This window comes from Macrobrachium nipponense, chromosome 6 (assembly GCF_015104395.2).
Source record: "Macrobrachium nipponense isolate FS-2020 chromosome 6, ASM1510439v2, whole genome shotgun sequence".
Classification (NCBI taxonomy): Eukaryota; Metazoa; Arthropoda; class Malacostraca; order Decapoda; family Palaemonidae; genus Macrobrachium; species Macrobrachium nipponense.
In genome coordinates, this window is record NC_061108.1 from 97,615,771 (window position 1) to 97,641,516 (window position 25,746).

Sequence of the window (25,746 nt, forward strand, 5' to 3'; positions counted from 1 at the left end):
TAACATATTAGGATTTCAGCTTTCTGATACTGCTTTCAGTTCTTACAATTCACGCCAAAATTACCCTACGGGTTCTAATGCCAACAGTTAATGTATAAAGAATGTTTATTTTTGTATAAACTATTTCTTTTTAACCTTCTGTTAAACATCAAAGTTTTACGCCATTTATGACCATATTTGTTGCTGTAAAGCTTTTAGGGTACAAATCATCTTTTTAAAGAAACTTGAAGTTAGTAGGTTTGAGATTCGCTGGCTTTCAACATTCATGATAACAATCCTAAAATGCATCTCTTGGCGGCACATTTTAGGTGCGCAGATCTGAATGGAGGGATCATCCATATGTCAGACTCATATATACGCATATAAGCGGCCATGCATAAAGGAATGCAACCGTAGGAGTACAAAAGGGAAATGAAATCAGTTCATCAATAAGGACAGACAGAAACCGCTGGGTACCAATATCAAGTCACTAGCAGCTGAAGCAAAATATCAAACCAATTGATTTTCTAAGAAATGCGTGCGTGTGTGTGTGTGTGTGATCCTCTAATGAGTAAGCAAGAACGTTTACTGTACTTTTCCATTCAATTCTATTATACACTATTAGCAACTTCCTTACTGCAATCTTAAAACATAGAGTAATGGCAAAATTTGCCGAAAGGAGCAATCACTACTAAAATAAAATCAACAAAAAACGACGGCATGAAAAAATTTAATGGCAAACTTCAGGAGCAGTGGTTCTCAACTGGTGACATTTTGGGTGGTCCACAGCATATTCACTATATTTGGTAATAAGCTGGTGATCGGTATATATATTTTAAAATTTATTGAAAATTCTGTAAAAATCATTTTATCAAGATATAAAAAACCTGACCACACTCATTTTGCTGTATTATTCCAATCCAAACAATTCAAAGATAATGTTCAGGTTGTAGCATTAGACAATCTTAACCCAAAATTTGTCTCCAGGCCTTGGTGAAATTTCCAAACACTTGGCACCTCATTCGACCATTTCCAATAATTGTTAGTCTTCCTAACTATTGCTTCTGTGTTTGAAACGATTTGGGGTAACCTTGTCTGTGAAAGAAGCATCAGAGAAATTAAGTTTTACATCATTTTCTCGTAATTCAGTTTCTAGCTCTTGTGTAAGAGATATTTTTAATACGAAATTGTTTATTGTCTATGCTTTATTCATCATTACTCAAAAAAGAAATGCTCCAAGATATTTCCTTATTGGGCTGGTGGTTCATGACCTGAAACGAGCCGAGAACCACAGATCAAGAGGGAGGAAAATCCAAAGAAAACGTCTCTGTCCGATAAAGAATACATTGGACTAAACCTCATGATACAGTCTCTAAAAAATCTTAAAACGCTGACATTTCCAGACTATGTTTACATGGGAACAAGTACCCAGTTAGCAACAGGCCACATTCTCTACTGATTTAATTTGCCTGGAAATTAACTCCCCTCACACTGCGGAGAGAGAGAGAGAGAGAGAGAGAGAGAGAGAGAGAGAGAGAGAGAGAGAGAGAGAGAGAGAGAGAATTATTAAACGACGTGAAATTGGCACTAAAATACAGCCTAGTCTCAATTTGCAGAAACCTTTTTTCCTATGTGGACAAAGAAATTCAGCCCATTGTAATTTCCTGCTAGGGAAGAGACCAATATCTAAAGGAGGAACAATCGGAAAAAAATGAAACAAAGAAAGCAAAGCAAAGAAGAAAATCGCAAAAGCCAAGAAAAAAGACGAAGTAAAAAAAATAAAAATTAGCTGAGAATTTTTTCTAATGAAACACAACCTTGCTTCGTATTGAAAGATTTCTGGACTATGCAATCAAATAAAGACAATACCTTTCTATTTCACTTACGAATGGTTACAAAGACTTCCAATTAGCGTTTAACTCGACTCTCTGTACATTCCGTTTTGAATGTTTAAAGTGAAGGAGGATGTGTTCTGTTTCGGCTTAACAAGATCCAGAGATATTCTGATTTTTATACTTCCCTAATAAGTCAACAAACTCAGGAAATTAAATTCAGAATGAATTATCAGTTCCGTGTCAAAGGAATACCCGTTTCCTGACCTACTTCTACTTTCATGTTTGTTTATTTCGTTTTCTCAGTCACGATGGAAGAAAAAGAAATGACTCAAGCCAAAGGTTTTTCATAAATATAGGCACCGGAAGCCTTACCTAAAAGTTGTTTCCCCACCTTCAACTGGACCTTAATAAGGGCAAATAAAATTGTGTGCAAGAAGAATTTCCTGTAAAAAAAATGACCCGCTATTACTCTAGTTTGCATTCACTTCACCACTGTCTTCTATAAGTCTACATCTTGCGATGTTATGCAGATATCATTTTGAGCAATGCCGTGGACGGCTCGTCTTATAAGCATGACAGGCTTTGCAATGGTGCAGATACCGAGTGGGAATGACAAGCTCTTGGAGATTCCACTAGTCTGAAGTTCTTCGTGTCATTTACTTCTCGGACGTTGAACTCTGCTGTTCTATGCGGTTTCGGAATAATTCAAGATCGTTTTTTGTGAGTGGCCTGACTGTCATCACTCCAGTAACTCAAATATAGTATAAACACTTTCCTTGCAATGAGCATGGTCGATTTAGGCTGTCATACTCGTCTCGTTTTCTTCGCTACAAACATACCAGTGAGTTGAGTTAAATATATAATTTAGGCCAAAGGCCAAAAGCACTGGGACCTATGAGGCCATTCAGCGCTGAAAGGGAAACTGGCAGTAAAAGGTTTGAAAGGTGTAACTGGAGAAAACTCCAGTTGCACTACGAATCAAGTGTTAGGAGAGGGTGGAAAGTAAGATGAAGATAAGATAATATGAAAAGAGGTACCGTAAAAGGGACGAAAGTGCTTGGAGCTAGATGCCGAAGGCACGCTGCACAGAACTTAAGTAATGCCTACAATGCACCGCATGAGGTCCAGTGACGGCACTACACCCCTGCGGTGAAATATACTATTGAAGGGCTGTATGAATGTGTACGTACAAACGTATATTATTGTTTGTACGGTGCTTTTACGTTCCATGGAACCAGTGGTTATTCAGCAACGGGACCAACCTTTACGTGACTTCCGAAGCACGTCGAGAGTGAACTTCTATCACCAGAAATACACATCTCTGACCCCTCAATGGAATGACAGAGAATTGAACTCGCGAACACCCAAGTGGCAGGTCAAGACCAAACCGACCACGCCACTTAAGCACTTAAAGCGTATATTATTGAGCTTTACTTTCAAAATCATGTAACTCATGTTCCAATCCAAACTGATTCCATGTTCAAATATAACATGTATAAAAACAATGGAGCATCCCTAACTACTGAAGGAAACTACTTACTCAAATGCGGAAAACTACCAAATGATAATATATATATAAAAAAGTCTCATAATAACTTACTGATATATTTAACTCTATGTCGTACCTACAGGTTAGATCTAGCGTAAAGGTCCAAAAGTGATAATGATCTTTATATGAAGGAGGTCTCGAAAAAAATTACTCCTAAAATATATTTTGTTCCCAAGTCCAGCCACGTCATTACTAATAAATAATACCATTGCTACAACGTACATTCTTATTCCTGATTCACTGCAACATGGATCGTGGAACACAAGTCATAAACTATGGAGAAAGCAGTTTACCAAAACTCGTTTTTCATACGATGGTGGTCGATGCCAGAATTCTTCTGGGGGCTGGAAAAATGAGCTAAACAGTACAAAAATTAAGCCATACTGCTGAATTTAGGGTACGAATTATTATTATTATTATTATCATCATCAGAGAAAGCTACGGATGGCATATTCCACTTTCCACCTCCTGAAAGAGCGTTGTGCCTACATTTAGGCTCCCTGGTTCTTAATGAGCCAACAATTGGTTAAAAAGTCTACGATTATGATCTTTACCAAGTCACGATTCCAATGACATAGCAATTTTACAAACAAGACTGACAGATAGATTACAAGAAGCGTAACGACCATCCAGATACAGATCGTATGTAATACAGATCAGCTTGATCAATGAATAAAGGATGGCAGTGTTTCATGTTCGTGGGCTGGGAATCTCGCTGTTTATTATAATTGCCACATCGATTCGATGGCGACAAATATGACACACCTTCAATTAACACCCATTCAACACTACTTAATTTTTAGGGCAAGGCAAAGGTATACGACTGACAATTTCCCCGACGCATACAATCACAAAAGTTATTCTTAATTTTTCAACACATCCAACAGACATTAAATACACCTTACTTTTGAAATCAGGTGAACGATTAAGAACGCTTACAGACTACATATTTCCAAACTTCGACATTTCTTTTCACTAAAAGATTCTGAACAACAGTCAATATGAACAAATGGATAAATCCTCATAACAATCTTCAACGCTGTTACAGAACACCAAAATTGAATGTCAACCGCTGAACTGATAAGACCACGACGAAAATGTCAGCTTTGACATCAGAAATCCATCATTTCTGGCACCATTGATATCCATTACACCGAATAGGTTTTGGAAGCGACGTGTAATTCAGTCAGCTGATAGCGACAAAGGCTTCAATAAATTATGAAGAATAAAAGACAAAAAGAACGTTAATAGAAAACAGACTATTCCCCAGAATGTTTTATAAATGGAATAAAATATTTGAAAATTTCACCATGAATTTAACAGATTTAACGGCGCCCATCAACAATGGTCATCAAGCCCAGAAATAAATAATATCATAAAATAATTTACTTATGCATATAAAAGCCTAGAAAATTGTTACGCTATAACACTGACATGATGTATGCTACTTTTACATCAACATAAAAAACAACTCGACAGTTCTTTAGATTTATACACACCAAAAATTCCCATTAAATGGTTGCAGAAGGTATCTCATTTCCATGCCAATGAATACCTCTGGTAGAGAAATAGGCTTCCTTGTCAGTAATTCCGTTGTGCTGATCGTAGATAAATGATTATTGACATCAGTTAAGGTTAACGACATAAACGACAAAATCCAATAATTAGAACATTTCCTTAACAAAGCAGTGAAAGGGGCGCTCCAGGGGACCCGGTACGAGAACAACCAGTAACCAAATAAGCGCGTGGGCACACGCACACGCACTCGGAGAGAGAGAGAGAGAGAGAGAGAGAGAGAGAGAGAGAACGGATGCTTACTCTGGAATATATACGAGTGACATAGAATACAACTGCAATGCGTGCACTATACCGTAGGACGCATTCAAGTAAATGAAAAAACTTTATCTAATTCTATTTAATCACAATTGGGTAATATTTCACAATGTAAATATTAAGTGTGTACACACACGCTAGAATGAATATAGATAATATAACTATATATTATATATATATATATATAATATAGATATATATATATATATATATAGATTATATATAATATATACACTAATATTATATATATATTATATATTATATATATATATAAAACATGGAACTCACTTGGACGAAATATAATGTGGATTATTTAGAATTTGTGGTATGGAAGATGATCTGCCGAAAGCCTGCGATCAAAAATTTTTGTGATGAAAGCGAAAGGTGGTCTTCAGTCGGTAAAAGGGAATGATTATCAAAAGCGGATCTGATAAAAGGGGGTTTTGCGTCCATTGCCATGTATGATCTCATGGATGGTGCCAAGGTGATTTTCACGAAAACGGGTTTTGAATGAACCTTGGGAAAGCTGATGCCTGCAGATGACAATGCACTGATAGGGGATAGTGAAGAAGCAGTAGTAAAAGGGCTTCACAGTTAAAGACCTAGATATTTACATGTGAAAGTGAGTAAGGTGACGGTTTTTATGGTAAACGGTAACCAGGAGGAGGAACAAGGAATGCATAGTGAAAGAATGTAAGGAGATAGGTGACTGTGAACAAATGATGGTAAGGTGTAAAAAGAGGCTGGTCACAGAAGAGAATCCCGAAGGGAAGAAGGCAAGAGGGCGTGGCAAAGAGGTCTGGATGAGGACTGGGGTCTAAAGAACCAAGATTGAAATAAAACAAAGGATTGCTAAGACAAATGTTCGTTATGGATGCAAAGAGTAACTGATGGATGCAATGAAAGAAAAACGCTGAAAGTGTTCAAGAGGGCTGTTTGTGTAGTATATGTTTGTGTAGTATATGTGTAGTATATGTTTGTGTAGTATATGTGAAGTAAGAACTGAAAGTGAAAGTAATACAGAAATATATGAGAGATAAAGAGGTAGGCGTTGGTGAAACACACATACATTATATATATATATATATATATATATATATATATATATATATATATATATATATATATATATATATATAGGTAAATCCAATCCTAAACAAATATTCTTCGCTACCACGAAAACGAAATGAATTTAAAAGTAACTGGAAAAGCTAATACGAGAATCCCAAAGCCATAAGTGGAAGGGAAGAAACTAGTTTCAGGTTAAACAATCCCCCGGACGGTATTACAAACTTCTCCTGAGTACGTAAGAACATTATTAACGACGTATTGACTCTAATGGCATACATTGCAGTCACTTGCAATTTACAGTAGGTACGCCTACTGGAACCTTAATGCATTCTTCATAAGAATGTCTTCAAGGATAAGATTCCCCAAAAATAATGAAATATTATGTGGAAGACATGGTGACCGTGCTGATAGCAATTTTCGTAATATAAAGCTGACAGCGCAAGAAAAAAATTAAGATAGAATAAATAGACCAATATGGAAGATTGAACTGCTCAAGTTAAAAAGACGAGCAACGACCTTTCAAGAGCTGTACTTTTCGAACAAACAATAACGTGAAAAAATGGGAAAAAGACCTTATCATGAACTGAGAGGGAAATAAGTGACTATAAAACTACTAGGAAAAAAAATCAAACGCTCCTCCACTTACCAGTGCGGGCGGAGACGCGGGCACGAAATCCTGGGAAGTTGTGGGCGTAGTCGCTGGTAAAGGTGAGGGCGATACGATTCGTCTGGGAGACGTACCTCAACAGCTTCAGTTTGGAAGTCCAGTCGCCGCACCGGACGGTGGAGGAAGAGTTGGCGAGGCCCGGCTCGCTGAACGTCAGAGAGTCGTACTCACACCTGTATGGTCAAGGAAAAGAATTATTTATCAAAATTAAGACAAAATTTTTAAGCGTCAGATTTTTTTTTTATTTACCTTACGATGTGTGTTCACATGGAAGCACTATTCGGCTAGAATCTTCTAAAACAAATTCTATATATCTAAAAGATTTGTGACTGTCCAAAAATTGGCCATAGTTAAAAGGGAAATGGTATTTATCATATTTAGAGAAAACAAGTGACAATTAAAATTTCCCCAAGGATTGGCAATTTACTCCGGACACTATCGTTCTTCTTCGAGAAAGCTCTCCCAGTGATAATTTGTTTCCATCAAAGAAACATTCTTATAACGTAAAGTAATTATAGGCAATGCGTCACCAGGATAAACTCAACGTGTTTCCTATCTAACGCATCAAGGTATGTTAGGTACATCAGACTACATATGACGACCCGAAAAGAAAGAAAGAAAGAATATATATATTATATATATATTATATATATATATATATATATGTATATATAAAAATAATTGATTTGCAAACAACAACGCTGCCTTACTAAGGACTGCAAGGAGAAGGACCAGGATTAGAATTCCTGGAAAGATAATATGATAAAGGGGAACTCCACTAAGAAACAACGTTTCTACGTCGACATTAACAGTAAATTAGAGCACAGCGGCTAAGTTCGATTCATGCAGAGGTCTAGGCCTGCGTGAGCCAAGTTATCGTGGCAGCAAACTGACCCTAAAAAAATATTACCCAAGAATCGGAAGTATAATAACTTCCAAAACCATCACCTCTAAGGGAAACAGCGGGTTTTTATGTATTTAAGTAGTGTGAATCGTTGCATGCACGCATGTAATAATATCTATCTATAATATATATATATTATAATATATATTATTACTAATAAAATAAATTATATCTGTATATATTATATAATAATCATAATATTATAATGTAAATATATCTTAATATATATATTAATTCTCTATAATTATTATATACCCAGTATATATAAAGAAGTATAGAATAAAATTTCAGATGTATCATGTAGTATATGCAGTTCCATAATAATTTACGCAAACATTTCAGCCACCAAAAACTTACACACCATCTTTATGAGAAATAAACTAATCGTAAATATTGATATTCATATACTTGCACATATCGCTGTATAGACATGTGTTCATTTGTGTAAAACAAACAGATAAGTAAGTTACATCCAATGCAAAGCTGCAGATTCGGCACTTTATCCTTTTTGCTTGCCCGCAGAATTATAGACATTCACACAAAAACATTACATAAGTCTTTTATAAATAAACAATTGACTACCACATCCACACGCTGAGAGAGAGAGAGAGAGAGAGAGAGAGAGAGAGAGAGAGAGAGAGAGAGAGAGAGAGACTTTGCGGCAATGCTACAAATTGCATCAATTTAGGATTGATAGAGGGATTTGGGTTAACGATACCGGTTAACAAGAACGAAATATTATCTAGCATTCAATTTTAAAGTATATTACGGAACTCTTAAACATGGATGGCTAATTTTTTTTTTTATGTGGCCTATTTTCTTTTACTAAGAAAATATGTTCTGCAAAACTAAAACGGAAAAAGATTAAAAAACAAAAAGTTAGCTGAGAACAATCATACATATCAGATGGCTCAATGCCCTAATGATGTCAATCAGTCAAGTAAAACAAAATCATATAGTAAAAGGCAGCTCAGGGATCATAATGCGCAGGCGCGGTTGCTATAATGGCCACTGCCTTGTTTCGAATGTCAATAAACATTGACTGCGGCTCTTCAGTATTCATGATTATTTGTACGTTCCAGTCTTGCAATTTCGTTCATAAATTTGAGATAGAGTAAATTTAGTGTTTATGTATGACATTTATTTCGCATTTCAGTGCTATTTTATTCTAATGGCTACTTTAATTTACATTCTTTACAAATATTATTTATATATAATGTACATAACAAATTCGTTATGTATATATTTTATATATAAACACTACCGAAAAGGATACATTGCGTTTATTGGTTTTTAAGAGAAAAGTTCATAGCTATGGCTGCTTTAGACAGTCGGATTATTTTATTTGTGTACAAGAAAATTCTAGCATACCACCAAAGGCAACATGCATTCTTGAAAAACGTATTTATAAAAGCATAGATAATTTCTGGTTTTCATTTATATAATAACTATATACACTCTATTACAAGGCATTTTCTTGCTCGTCAATTTTCATAGTTATTTCATTAAAAAAAACCAATATGCTCCCAATCTTCCTTGAATTTTTTAACTGACACTGACGCCACAACACCACCGGTCACGGACACTTGCTTAAAAATCCGTATTCATTATTTTAAAAAACTATGTAATTTTTCTCACAGAAACGTTCAATGCGCACTACACTCACACACACACACACACACACACACACACACACACACCACACACACACACACACATATGTATATATATATATATATATATATATATATATATATATATACAACTCAAAATTATAAAATTGTTCCATTAAAACCGGGCAAATAAAAAAATCAATATAAAAAAAGAAGTCAATCGTGTTGGAAAGACAAATCGGTGTCTTCACTTACCATTAGCTTAAAAACACAACTACTACAATAAAATTGGGGTACTTGGAAAATATTTGGAAAAGAAATAATAAGTCACCCTCACGTGGCACTCTAAATTAGAGAGTTAAAAGGGTTCTCCATCCCCAAGACTAGAGCACTTAGCTACTAAGAGCTTTTCGTGGAATGGTCTTTGTCATAAATTCCGTAAAAATTACTGCTGCACAAATTCCTGATTGGACTCGACATCCTTGAGGGTGAGACGTTTGTTACCCAAGGTATTAACTGTCTAAATAAACAGCTATGAAATGCACGAAGACGTAATTCGAATTATATTGAATTTAGTTTTGTTCTCCTGACAGTGACAGTTACTATTTCAAAAATAAATGACTCAATTACACAAGAATTCTTCCTGGCATCAGTCTGCTCCAGAAATAATAGAAATGCAATGCAGCAATAAAAGATACCATCCTATTAGAAAATTGGCCTATTTGAGTCCAAGGTCTCACCCACTCAAAATCTATCAGTCTTTCGTGATACCTAATATTTCCATATACAGATCGTTTGGCAATTATCTTCACTCATGAACACAAAGACATATTTGCCTTAACAAACCATTTTCTTCTGCTGTATATGGACTATCATATCTGTCTTAATGCAATAAGCAATCATGCATAAGCGTGCATGAATTATACGAACTGATAATGGGTACTATGCATCTCAAACCCTAATTGGATCAATCTGCTAATTGTCCAGGCTCTGTCCTTTATTATAAATGAACCCTGTCGCCTTACCAATAAATATCCTCTACGATCATTACCTCTGGGACTGGCGCATCAATTAGACGGAGCTTTTGGAGGAATTCTGAAAGACCTACTGTGATGGGAGGTCGTTTAAATCCCCACTGAATCAGGTTTTTGGGGCTGAATGACACTGTTGGAATTCCGTGAAAATCAGTACAGACAGTACAGTACAGTACAGTACAGCAGAGCAATTAACGTAAATCCATATCAATTGGATACAACTACTGTTTATCATTAAAAAGAGGATGACCCTGTAAAAACTGAAAAGTATATCTTATTTGATACTCTTTAAAAGTAGCTTACCACTTGATACAGGAAAAAACAATGTTGTTCAAAGCAGGTATTATACTACGATCTGATATAATACTTAAATCTTATTAATGATGTCAAAGCAGTTTTCCTCATAATCTTATTTCATAAAGGTTTAACAGATTTCTGCAGTTTACATGCTTAATAAAGAGACCTCGCTAACTCATTCATCTCCTGTGACGCTTAGTAAAAATAAAATACGTTGGAAGAAAACAAACCACAATAAACAACAATCATCTCTGAAATAGACATTTCTGATCCATTTCATCAGACAAATCAATACAAAAGTTTCAAAACTCCATCTAGAAAATAAGAGACGCCTTAATATACATATATAATTATATTATATATAATATATATATTATATATATAATATAATATGGTTATGTATTATGTATGTATGTATGATGTATATATATATATATATCATATATATATATATATATACATATATAAATAAAATGTGCACCTGTCTCTTCCAAACATCAATGTGAGCCACGATCGATTGATATACGAAATTCAGGCTCAGTCAAAGCACCGGGGTACTTTAGGCCATTCAGCGCTTAAGACTGAAAAGATGGAGCTGGAGTGGTTGGACAGTAAGGGAAGGGGAAATAGATTTAGAAAATACAGGAAATGTGGAACTTGGGAGAAACCCCACGAAGCAATAGCTAGAGAGGCTAGACAGCAAGACTGAAGAAAGGAAGTGGGAATGGAGGTAAAGTAAAATGATAAAAGGGAGGGGCAGCTAGGGACCGAAGGGACGCTGCGAACACCCTTTAGGAGGCTTACAGTGCAGTATGTGAGGTGCTCTGCAGGTCACGATAACGCGGGTAGTATGGCAATGGGCCTCTGTTCCTCCTAACCCAGGTTCGAATCCTGACATTGAGGGAGAGATTCTTAATTTTCTTATAAAATTTGGATTTCAAAAGTTCGGTGGAAATCCAAGAAGTTTGAAGATATCTCCTAGCTAAATGTTCATTGCGTGTTGGCTGCTTGATTGACACATAAGTACGTGTATGCAAGTATGTATGCATGTGTGTGTATATATTCTTTCTGCACTAACAGCCCAGAGATTGGACAGCAACCCATTACCCTACCATATGATGACTCACACCATGCAGTCCCAGGAATGCTAAAATTCTCCTTCCTAACATCAGACAGAAGTCAAAACGCGATTGTTAAAGGTCTCAGGGTAAGCAGTTTGGGGGGTATTTCCTCAAACCAACGGGTTCACAACCCTTTTATAAGGCGCTCAAAAGGTCTTGATAGACAATACATCTAAATCCCAAATCCTTGGCACCTCCACCACTGAGGAAAGATAGTAAGTCGATAGGCTGGTGAAAAAGGGTTGGATATGTGATGCGAATGATATTGGGAGAGAAAGGAGGAGCCTTAATAACCAGGAAGCCAGAGAACGTTGGCAAGATATGAGTGAATGTTGCAGTTTGTAAGGGAGGGGGGTTCGACGTGATGTTCATGAGCTTTCTGTAGAGGTAAAACCAATAGCTCATGGTGGGGAAGATTGACTACACAAGGGGCTTATAAATGATTTAGCACCTGAAGCACGAATGTGGCAATCACCACTGTGCTACATTTTCTCCGGAGCCATTCCTATTAAGAGAAGGGGTTTAATGCTGATGTAAACACACACACACACACACACACACACACACACACACACATATATATATATATATATATATATATATATATATATATATATATATATATATATATATATATAAGGTATGTCTATGTTCACACATACATATAATTACATATAATATATATATAATAATATATATATATATATTATATTATATAGTATAGTCTATTTAACACATACAATTATATATAGACCAGGTAGTAAGTGAAGCAACGGAATGCTGGATCTCTCGCCATTTCTCTAAGGACTCTCAAGCAAACTGCATATGACAAACAACAACAACACACACACAGTTTTCAGGCAAAACTCGGTTTTGCAAATATAACGAATATTGGAGTATAAAATAATTTTCATCCATACAGAGATCTGCGGCTGACCTTCAGTTGTTACGGCAATGGGTACCTTCAATCACCTGTTTTCTCAAATTTGTCCTTACCTTACTAAGATTACTCACATAATACATGAGTCACTGCTTCGATATTCTGGAAATCATACCTAAAGAATCGCTGTAAAAAAAAGAAAAGAAAAAAAAAAAACCTCGTGGAAAACTGAACGACCAATTTTCGTCTACCAAATACAAGAATAAAAATCGAAACAGAAATGTAAATACGGTTATTTAACCGTCTTCACCTTAACGTTAGCTGACATTCTCGTTGTACGTATTCCGTTAGCTGGAAATTTGCCAGAAGATAATTCCATCTTAGATCAACGTGGTTATGTTTCCCACTAAAACAGAAAAATCATTCCGTTCTCAGAAATCACAAAAAAAAAAAAATCTAATGTATCTTCACCAATGAATAAAAAACCGACAATGCAAAAGTAAAAAAATTGTTAAAGAGCCATAATACTAAATTTCAGAAACTACATCTCATTACTGTACAATCCGTACCGTAAAAGCACACACACCAGCAACCTTATGCCCTCTCAGTTGAGAGAGAGAGAGAGAGAGAGAGAGAGAGAGAGAGAGAGAGAGAGAGAGAGAGAATGTATGTGTTCTTCTCAAAGTTAGTCGTACAAGAGCCATAAAAACGTTAGCCGTAACTGGGTCGGAAAGCTCTCAAGAAGGTCCTCAGGAAAAAAAGCTGTATACTTGACTTTGACTGCTCCTCTCCGCCTTTACACACAAATTATTAACAATGGTTGTGTCAACATTCAAAGTATGACTTCTTATTTTAAATACATTATACTGGAAATTGTTTTCATTTACAATATACGTATGTAATTATAATAACCACATTACCCTCTTAACTTCTCGATATATATATTATATATATATATATATATATATATATATATATATATATATATATATTATATATATATATATATATATATATATATACATACATAATCACGTATACATGTATGTATGTATGTCTGTACACACACATATATAGATATACATACATACATACACACACACACACACACACACACACACATATATATATATATATATATATATATATATATATATAATATGAATTACGATTTATGTATGTCTATAAAAATGATGAATTACTTGATTTTATCAATTAACAGCACCGTTGGCCTGAGAGCAAGAGGAAAATGTTAAAAGCATGTCAGACACATGCATGCTCGAGAGAGGGCAAAATATCACGCTTTTGTCAAACTTGATTGAAGTCCTTCATGTTTTCAGCTGTCATCTTTGTTTACACTTTTAGCTGCTATATCTTATGAGACCTCTTTGCACTATTATTTTTCCTTTTTCATTTGCGAATTTTATAATTTGCGGAATCTTGCACTGAAAGACATTTGTGGTTTCTTAAGAAGATGAGCAAATTGTGAATTATAAGTAAAACGCAATATTCATTACCATATAATTTTCCTGTGAGCGAGCTACAACAATATTTTATGGGTTACAACATCAAGTTTAGACTTGCTATCATCTGCCGGTCGCCAGTCTCCCTCTCCAAAGGTTCTTACAGACATAAGCATGCATAATGGCAGGGCTTCGGGAAGGCGCGTAATGCCATTTCGCCTATTTTTCAAGGTAACTGTATGCTAGCAATGAAAATAAATCCAAAACCCAAGAAAATGCGCGTCAGATACCTAAACGTGCACATAGAACACATATACTAGTTTAGCGTATTAATGAAGACGATATACGTCCACTATGAGGATATAGTGACCATAAATTCTTTTTCTTTTACGATGGTTTTCAGACTGCACTACTTCGCCATTTCATGCGAACAAGGAAGGGAACTGATGGACTGCCTGATTTAAACAAAACAGAAAACTACACATGTGAGATGTAGTTTGGCTTTTGCTTTCTCTAACCAAACCCTTCGCTCACCCCCCTTGTAAAACTTTTAAACTTTGGCGAAAGTGGAAAAGAAAAAGGGCGCTAAGTGGAGACTTTTTGCTCAAGGTAGGATCTGAACTATGTAATATCAACGGCACAGTCCAGGTAGAACTTGTCTTAGTTTTCAAGCTTTTAATGATTTGATGAGCATTTCAACTGGTTCTGTAAAATACTTAGACTTTCAACATGAGCTTAGAATGTCTGAGATCACCTCATCCCTGAGTCTCTTTTTCTGGACTCAATGTTTCTTTATTTCACTGCTACTAAGTAGTACTGTCAAGGGAAGACTAGGAAAAACATTCAACGCAAATAATTTTGAACAAATTTGGGAAAACTGATATAGCAAGAATTAAAATAACTTTTTGAAGCTAAATATATAATGAAAAACTCCTACAATTATAAGTGCCACGAAACTCATGGCAATCATTACATAGAACAGACTTGACAAATTCATTGAGGAAAAAAAAAGTAAAAGTACCCTTTTAGTCACACTATGCAAGAGAGAGAGAGAGAGAGAGAGAGAGAGAGAGAGAGAGAGTCCCTTTGCATACGTCTTCATGCGGATTGATTTTTGAAGAAGACGTGCAACTCACCATCTGGGGGAGAGAGAAAAAAGATATTTTTTTCTGGCGAGTAATCACTTAAGGAGCGCGGGAGGGCTAATGAGGACAGAGTGACAAGAGGCAAGATGAGGGGTAATGAGAGGACGAAGAGAAGAAAAATAACGAAGAGAAAAAAGGGGAAAATCAAGAAGGCAAGAGATAGTATTGGGGATAAAAGGTAAACGAGAAATAGGAAAGGTTAGATCGAAAACAGATACGTTAAAAAAAAAAGTGTATAAAGAAAAAAAGTTTAATGGTTTAATGAAACAGATAAAAAAACTGTTAGGAAATGAAGTAGAAGAATGGAACAAGAGAGTAGAGTCATGGAAACCGATAAAAAGAAAGCGGAAACGTAGGTGAGGTTGAGATTTATGTAGAAAAATAAAGAGAACGTAAGTTGGGGGAGCTGTTGCGGAAGAAACCTAAAGATGAGGAAGGGAAAGGGAGCACGACTTTTAAAGAGGAAACATAAATTGGGGAGGATTTATGAAAAGGCAGAAAGGAAGAAGGAAATGAAAGGAGGAACAACAGTTAAGGACAAGTTGAGGGACGTAAGAGGAGGAACAGAAAACACAAAAGATATCAGTTGAGCTCTTAAGGAACGAGGAATAAAAAAAAAATTAAAAAGAGGTAAATGAGAGATTTTATGGAGACGAAAAAAACCTATTTTGATTTCAAAAATAACATGAGATTTAATTCAATTTAAGAATTAATGTTGAAAGGAAACAGAAACTCAGAATAAGAAAGAAAAAATTTGGCAAAGGAAAAATCAAGTATATTCTACATTTTCAGTTAACACTAAATATGATAGAATTTGAAAGACCCTTCTGTACAGAAACAGAAAGAGGGGCCGGGTTACAGTTTGTTAGTCTGGACGGAACGTTCTTTAATATTTATCACAACATTTGGACTTGTATAATCTACAATTACCTACTAACTAATATTATTATCAATTTGGTACCCCTTTGTATAAAAAAATTGTAAATTTCCTTTCAATGATAATTTTTATGAACAGATATTTGGTATGGCAATGGGTAATCCTCTTTCGCAACTCGTCTAATACTTACATGGAATTTTTCGAATCTAGACTTATTCCAAGAAATTTAAATTCTAAGGCATTCTGGGTTAGATATGTAGATTTTTTTTGTATTGTAAAAGGAAATGTAAATATTCCTTATTTCCAGCATACAATTAATGATCTTGTACATTGCATAGAATTTATAATAGTCATAACACCACTTTTCGTTTTAAAGTATATAGGAAACCCAAAAACAACTTGTCATATATTCATTTTTACTCTAACCATGCTAAACAAATTAAGATGGCAACGTTTTCCAGTATGTATCTCAGAGCTCTGGATTTGTAATCTGTAATTTTTAGATGAGTTTAAAATGATTGATAAAATAGGAGATTCATTTTGTTACCCTCCATATTTTTTGGAACTTTGTAAAATAAAGCAAAAAAGACATATTACAATCCAATCAGTATTAACAAAGAATTTAAGAATATTCTCTGTATACCATTTCATCGTAATTACATTCCCGCTGTACCCATTTTAAAAACTATTGACATTAACTTAGTATTTAAATATAATAATATTATGAGAAAAAAATGATTAAGAATAGCCCACCAAATTCAAACAATATTGTATACAGTATTCATTGTAAAGAATGTAATAAGATTTATATTGAGCAAACTTTTAAAGAACTAAAGGAAGGAAGCTCTCAGCACAAATATGTCATATTAAGAGGATTAACAAATAATGGCATTGTGGATCATTGGCCTAAGAAAGGCCATGCTATTAACTGGGATAATTCCTCGATAATCTGCAGGGTCAAAGATCACCGAGAAAGGAATCGGTTAGAGTCCATTTTTATTGAAGCCACAGCAGAAAGGAATTTAAAAATCCATTCAGGATTATACCTTGATTCTATTTCCTTATCTTTTTTGCTTAAAGATAATGCCGCTCAGATTAACAAACTGTAACCCCACCCCCTCTTTCTGTTTTTGTACATAAAGGTCTGTCAACTTCTATTATATTTTACGGGCTGATCCAGGAGCAAGTGCCCGTGCCAGCACAAGACTGACTATTCTTAAACAACAACAATCTATTATATATTCAGAGTGAACTTGAAAATGTAGAATATAATACAAAAGTACTTGTTCCAAGTCCCTGTTTCACTTACCTTTCTACCGTGGATTGAACGATATGCATACACATCTATATACATGCATACACATGTTTATGTATATAAAATAGAAAGATAAGGGTCTAGGACATGAACTGCTTTTGTTTGCACGAATGTGAAAACACAAGTAATTCTGGAAAGGATGCGTTTCCTTTCTCCTAACTATCTTTTTCCTGCAAGGATACACACTAGCGTTATTTCATACAAGGGCTTGTTCATCGATGGAAATTTGACTTCTGTATCCAGGGTTTTATATATGACTGCTGTTATTCATTGAGCTAGCCTGAAATTCCTCTGCTTCCACTAGAGAGCAACCGAAAACCGACATCCAATTAGGTTCTCCATGAAATTATGCAAGAATCGAATTTACATGTTAGCTTAGATCTCACTTCAATTCTGTCTGGGATATTTTTTTAGGGGATGAGATGACTGAACGGTATAAAAGGTAACGTACAACACAATGCGCCACAGAACGGCATCTTCAACAATTATGCCAAGTTACGAAGTCATTTTACATGAACTGGTCTCGATGGAAGGTTATATGGCGGAGTAACTTTGCAGGAGTTGGAACAAGATCCCAGTCTAGGGAGCAGTAACTTTCAATCAAGGCCAAACTAGATGATGGCCATGATGGGATGAAAGAAACTGCTTTCATTTATTAACAATAGACCTTCGTAATGCTGACGAAACCGGTATTTCATAATGCAAAATATTTACTATCGAGCTTCAAAACGTGTAGATGGATGTGTTAAGAAGATTGATGGCAAACGTTAAAAGGAATCATACAAACATGAGCATTCAGAAACGAATTTACCTCTGCCACGGCAATTCCACAGATTTCTTGGCGACAAATCTTCAAATCTTACCTTATTTACACCAATGGTTAATTATCTGGTAGGGGAACACGATGACTATTTTCACTCACATACATAATTTAGATGAGTTCGTCTCTTCTTTCGGTATCCCTCTAACACACACAAAACACATAGACAACACGGAAAGAACCAACCAAGCTTCGAACTAAGTTGGAGGTAACAATGCTTTTTGAATCAATTCCCTTAAACACAAACATTCCGTGAATGTATATATAGGTAATGATGTATGTATGCAATGCATGCATGTAATTTTACACATAAATTTGCTAAAAAAAAAAAGTAAATGAATGGCAAACGTCCTACTTACTGAGGGTGTGGCTCCAACACGAAGGTGTCGAAATGGACAACCAGGTGGGCGTTGGTGGGCGCGTTGAGGGTGGTGACACACACGCGAGCGGGTGGGTAGTGGGCGGGATACCCGGCGAGGTGACGACAGTTGGAGGAGCGTGGGGCGAAAGACTCAGCGACCTGTTACACCACCAGTTCACACTTTCGTTCTCACCTGTGTGCAAGAGAGAGAGAGAGAAATAAAAAATGAAAGTTTAATAAGAGAGAGAGAGAGAGAGAGAGAGAGAGAGAGAGACTCATGAACGTGCAGTAGCCATGACGAGGGATTGATTAATATATACCTGAAAAATTCGATCGACCATCGAGAGAGAGAGAGAGAGAGAGAGAGAGAGAGAGAGAGAGAGAGAGAGAGAGGATGAAAATGCAAAATACCCCTGATGGAATTAATGTCCCCTCATGGAGATATCGAGCCTGGTGCTAAAACGAGCTTCTCCACCAGGAGACCTTAATGGTTGTCATGGCGTTATAGGTCGGATCATTGTTTTTAATGGGCGCTGAAAGACGAAGGATCGAAGTTCTCCCATGAGGACACCCATGGGCGTTCTCAGGCTTTGGAAAGTCTTTTCTTATAATAGAGACATAGCTTCTGGCGACTCAGAGCGAGTGTCGAAGCAACTTTATTAGTCGCAGATATTGGTAACATAGGGAGTATTAATTATAAATGTAAGTCAAATCAACATAACTAACATAAACACGGTAGTAAAAGTCTTAGAATTAGTAGCATTACTGATAATAAGATACCAAACGGAAATAATATTCATAATAATAAAGATTACCAGCAAGTACATTAAATTGCAATTACATGAAATTCCAACTAGTATATTTTCAAAGCAAAATGGTCATTTATTTGATCTGAAAATGCTTTCTATTGTCCCAGCATGAATTGGGTCGTCCTTCATGAACGATACCGACACGTTCTTTAAATCAAAAGCTGTGTGATACCATTAGGGGTGGAAGGGACAGTTTCATTTCCAATTTTCGGAATTAAGATTTCCGAGAATAACGCGTTCAGTAAATAAAAAAAAAACATGCTATCCATATACTATTAAATAAGATGTCACACAGTAATTTCTTTACATCTTTTTCTTGTTATAGTTACCTTTATGACCAATTCATTCAGCAAATAAATTTGCCATATTGGCAGCCTTTACACGCGACAGAGTTCACAAATAAAAATATCGTAATGGTACTATCTCAATTACCAAAATAAACAATCCATTTTGTCGGCCAAAAGGCACCGTAATCACTTGTCATGAACAGGAAAAATGAACATCTGTTTGGTAAAGAGCTGAGCCATTTTAGTAAAGACGCTCATTTAACAGACACACAAAACAGATTCGCTTGAGAGGTTGCATTCACGTCCCATCCTCGGGTAATTTTACATTCTGATCAGAACCGGACTACACTAAAACTCGAACCATGAGGTTTATTAGTAAAGCAATTATTCATCTACTATTGGGTGAAGGAATGAAAAGCTTGGGAATATTTGACAGGAAGTGGAGAGGCATGGATTTATACATGGAATTATTTATTTAGATACGAGACAAAATAACAGAACGCCGGGCTTGTATTAGTGAGGGTCGTGTCGTTTGATTTCGAACTATGGCCCATCTGTCGACCTAGCTCTAAATGTACACCAAAGACAGCTGGGGTTACGAAGAAGGACATGGGGCAAGTAACCTTGCCCCTGAAGAGTTGCTGAAAACTGGAAGGCGCTACCATTTAGACGCCAACCCTTATAAGAGAGGATAAGGCGCAAGGTCACAAAAACATACTTTAATAAATATACATAACACTTCGAGGCATTCGACTTTATCCATGAATCCGTTCGTTTAAAAATGACTCCATATGCCATCGAAAGATCACATTTGTCTACTTACACGATAGGTTATTGCTTTTGGCAATACTCTCAAGAGAAACATAGCTACATGCAGCTACTATATTTGTAGGACAATAAATTGTAGGCATAATTCATAGCCAATCTACCAGACTGATAGTCTGCTTATCTCACACAGTTAGGCATAAGAAATAACTTTCTTTTCGAAAGAACAGACTGTTATTATCACATAATAATAAGAATAGAAATAGCTGGATCTCTCATCCAGATAATAAACTGATTTAATCCACAGACTACTAGTAAACGTAAAGAAATGTTGCCGTGTACATGATACTAGGGCACGTTTGTAGCATCACACACTAAGACATGATAAATGAGAGAGAGAGAGAGAGAGAGAGAGAGAGAGAGAGAGAGAGAGAGAGAGAAAGTTTCATTGACTTTATTCTCGATTCATGATTTGTAATAAATTAGGTATGTAAATTCCACCCCAACAACACCCCCCCCCCCCTCACAAAAAAATATACATTATACAAAATAAGGCAACTCTCTCAATCACTGTTAATATACAATGTTTCTCCACTTTCATGGAGCCCAATCCTCTTCTAATTTTCTTGAGAAGGACAATGGTTTATTTGGCGTAATAATCAGAGCATACAATTCGTTAATCCAGCTCGTTCCATAAAAGCTTCAATGGTAAAGGTTATACAATTTCATATCTGCTCAGCACACACATTATTGTAAATTGTCTGATGTTTTACATGTGATTATATATATATATATATATATATATATATATATATATATATATAATATATAAATACATATAAAGTTATGTACATACATATATATAATAATAATCCAAATCATGGTAATTTATTACAATGTTCTAACCGAACTGAATATAGTTCTACCCTTCAGGAGTATCTGTGCACTTCTCAGATTTTAGATGGTGATAGTGAGCCTCAGCCCACTGCACCTGCTAAGAAGTCAAGGGCCACCCACAGTGTACCCACAGGACACCATAAGTGAAGTGATCAAAAGTACGCCAGGTCACAAGTAAAGGCAAATATACAAATTCTCTTAAATTTCCTAGTTTGGTTGATAATACAAATCTTGATAATATAAAGCAGATTTACAATACAAACAAAAGGTCAGATACTTCCAGTTTAGAAAAATATGCAAGAAAATTCTAATTTGCCAGGTACACAATTTAAAGAATACCCTTGTACGTAATAATGGCAAAAATGTAGGTATATAATGTAAACATATATACAAATATACTTAAATATATATATATATATATATATATATATATATATAGTATATATATATACTATATATATATACTATAGTATATATATATATATATATATATCTATATATATATATATATATATATATATATATACACAAATATATTTCTCTCTCTTTCCCTCTAAACATTCTACATTAAATCAATTTCCTTCTAAGTCGCAAAGCTGATTGCTCTACGGGAAATTATTTACACTTGAAAACTACGGGTTTTCCATAACTAAGCCATATCCTCTAAATTAAAAAATGATGGTATGTTGTTTAGACACTTTTCCTCTTTCTCTACTTTCTTGCCTTCCTTTCGGAGGCCAATATTCTTCAGTTCTTTTATTTCTTTTTAAGATTACAGTTTTCCTTTATTTTGTCCATCTTCCTATAATTAAGTATCTTGTAATCCAACTCCAGTTGAATGTCTTTGTCTTTGAGATCGTTCAGAGATCTTCCACGCGGTCCTTCAGATTCTTGATTGCATTTCCCGCATTGTTTTTATTCGTTTGATTTCTTCCTTTAACTCATGAGCTTCTCTCTCTTTGGCCACCATTTCTGCTTGCAGATCGCCAGCATGATTACGTAATTCATTTACGGTCTTCATCATCCGGTGCACTTCCTCGTTCAATGCATTTTACTAGTCTGTTCATAGCCGTTCTCTCTTGCTTCCTCTCATCCAGTTTCATCGTCCATTTCTTGATGTTTTCTTTCCACGATGAATACTTCCACTCTGAAAGGAACTACGTTTCCTGTTGTACGAAGCCTTATATTCTTGTTCACTCTAAACATTTACTCCATTTTTTGAAATCTTAAAATTCTTGAAGTAAAAAACCAACTAATGTATTTTCATTCATCCTGATAAACTCCTATCAAGTGCTCATGCAAATGTATGTTACTACTACAGGAATAAGGGAATGGAATATAAAATTGTGGTTGCTCTAAAACTGTCCATTGGAGCGGAGTAGGTTTCCAGCTTGTTATTGCGAAGGTTGTCAGTGGTTGCATTTATTTGACTTGTTTTAACACACAAAAACATACACATATAACCAAAACATTATCTAGAAACATAATTTCTTGAGTCGTGTTGTGGAAAATCTGGTTTATGGGCCATACAGTTAGCCACGCCAGCAGGCATATGATAAAAATCTTAATATAAAATGAAGGTCAAGAAACTGATGATTTTCAATACGAAAGTCGACATTTTTACACGTACAGTACGATATCAAACTAATTTCATTCTCTGAGACTGTAGCCACAAAAATTTCACCACTTTATATATATATATATATATATATATATATATATATATATATATATATATATATAAAACTTATGGGTGGTTGCTTTCAGCTAGATACGCCAGGCACCTATGGCACGAGAGGTGCCAGATAGTCTGGTACTAGTGCTGTACATTAGAAGTCGTAACTGATGTATAGTTAATATTATTACTATTATTATTCATTAACTTAGATAATTTTTATTATTTATGTTAATGTACCTATGTAATTATTTCTGTGCTGTACTTCAAGAGTACTTAAATGTACTTGATTTATCAAGGAAATCTGGCCAAAATAACAATAAGATTTCTGAAATTTGAAGTAAAGTAAAATTACTCAAAAATTCGTACCAAAGACCAAGTGCAAGTACCCTTAACTGGACCCAAGCCTGATATATATATATATATATATATATATATATATATATATATATATATATATATATATATATATATATATATATATATATATAACCCTGATCACAGTCTCTTGATCTAATAATTAATTTCTTGAATTCCTAATATCTCTGGATAACTTCCCCTTCAAATCTTGAGAAAATATTGATAATATAAATAAGTTTAAATTATCTCATCTCCGCAAAACAAAAAAATTGTCAGCTCCTAATAATACAACACAAGAACATAATGCATCGAAGCTCACATCTAATCATTTATCACCTGTCGGATACATTTCCTGTAACTCTGGAACTTACAAACATCCATCCTCACTCTAAAAACATAATGAAAAGCGCATGTAACTCTTTGGCTAAAATGTATTAGAAATCTCCATGTTATACTCATCCCAGCTGTAACACTATAAACTACCAAGCCACACGCACACACATCCACAATATATATATAAATATATAATATATATATATATATATATATATATATATATATATATATATCCGTAACACACACACGTACACACACACACACAAACACACACACACACATATATATATATATATATATATATATATATATATATATATATATATGTACACACACACACACACACACACACACACACACACACATATATATATATATATATATATATATATATATATAATATATATATATATGTATATATAAAACCTTACATCTCCTTGTTAAGCGTTCCGCTCTGCAACAGTAATTTAGGATGAGATTATTCGCGCTATGTCCTATTCCTACTTAAGGCTGCTACGCAGCACAGACAACGAAGACAAACCCATAATTCACAACATGGCGGAAAATCCTTATTTTGTCGTGAAACCGGACTATATCGCTTTTGTTGATACCCTCCGTATCTGAATGTTTCTCTGATCACATCCCACAGTCGTCCCAATACATGCACCGGAAAACAATCAGTAGCTTGCTTAACTTCAATAGGTTCCAAACAAACTCAAGCCTGTGATATGTTTATCCCCATAGAAAAAAAAAGAAGAAAGAAAAAAAGAACGTTGTGTATCCCCTCCAATGCATTGTTCCCTCGCGTCATTATTCATCTATCATATACACTCACACGCTCGACATGTTTTGGATGAGACGCTCTTTCATTTCAATCGTTATTGAGAAACAGAAAAAACAGTAAAAGAGAGTGAGGGGTATTTCCTATTTCTATCAATCTGCTTTTATTTTTATTGGGAATTTAATTCAAATGACCTTGATTAAGACTGGCGAGTTTTCCATAGTATTGATTAATACTTATTACATGCGGGGCCTAAGTAACTTAGAGTAATTATCGGACTTCATAACTTCCTTCGCACTGATGTAAAAAAAAAAAAAAAAAAAAAAAAAAAAAAAAAAAAAAAGTGCCCTACTATTAAATTGTTTCTTGGATACCGGAAACTAATAATTTTACATATTTTCATATACCTGGAATTCAAACAATTCTATTTACGTCTAAGTGCTACAATACAAATCAAATCTCGTTTTTGTAATGTAATCGTGCCAAAACTATGTAACATTAAGAATGTTTCTTCTCTATTTATTTCTGGACCACAAAACTTTCTAGACCACCCACCGAATCACCGATCATTAACACCGCAGGCAGATACTAAACAAAGAATACATAAATACTGACACTAATACTAATTCTTCATTTACGGGAATGAATTCTTTCCCTATAGTTTCTCGATGAGATTCATTAGAAGGCGACGGAAATAATCTGACTGACCAGGCTACCTAGGCAGCTGTTGGTGTCACCTAGATTCAAAATGCAGCACCTAAAATACGGTAGAAGGTTACAGGGTTACAAAGCTGATAACGAATACTAAGACGATGTTCAAACATTGCATTTTAAATAACAGAGCATAACTGAACTCAATATAACGTGAGTCAGTTGGTGCATTTAAAAGTAGGAGATATACGAGTACCTGCACAGTGTCTTGTGGTTTCCTCTAACTGTAAACATTGTAGCTATGTTATGATCTTTATCAGTGAATGCTAATATATATAAAGAATAAAATGGCAATAGACTATACAGAACTCATAAATGTAAATCTTAAGGTTTCTTCTATCGCATTACCTTCTGCATTTTC

General features: G+C 35.0%; 1 protein-coding gene across 1 annotated transcript in view; it reads right to left on the minus strand.

Moving 5' to 3' along the window:
- Positions 1 to 25,746, minus strand: part of LOC135216596 (uncharacterized) — a 987,502-nt gene that overhangs the window by 312,286 nt on the left and 649,470 nt on the right. Inside the window, 3 exon segments of the mRNA XM_064251975.1 lie at positions 6,914 to 7,107; positions 18,763 to 18,874; positions 18,877 to 18,957. Of these exon segments, the coding sequence (XP_064108045.1) occupies positions 6,914 to 7,107; positions 18,763 to 18,874; positions 18,877 to 18,957 (387 nt within the window).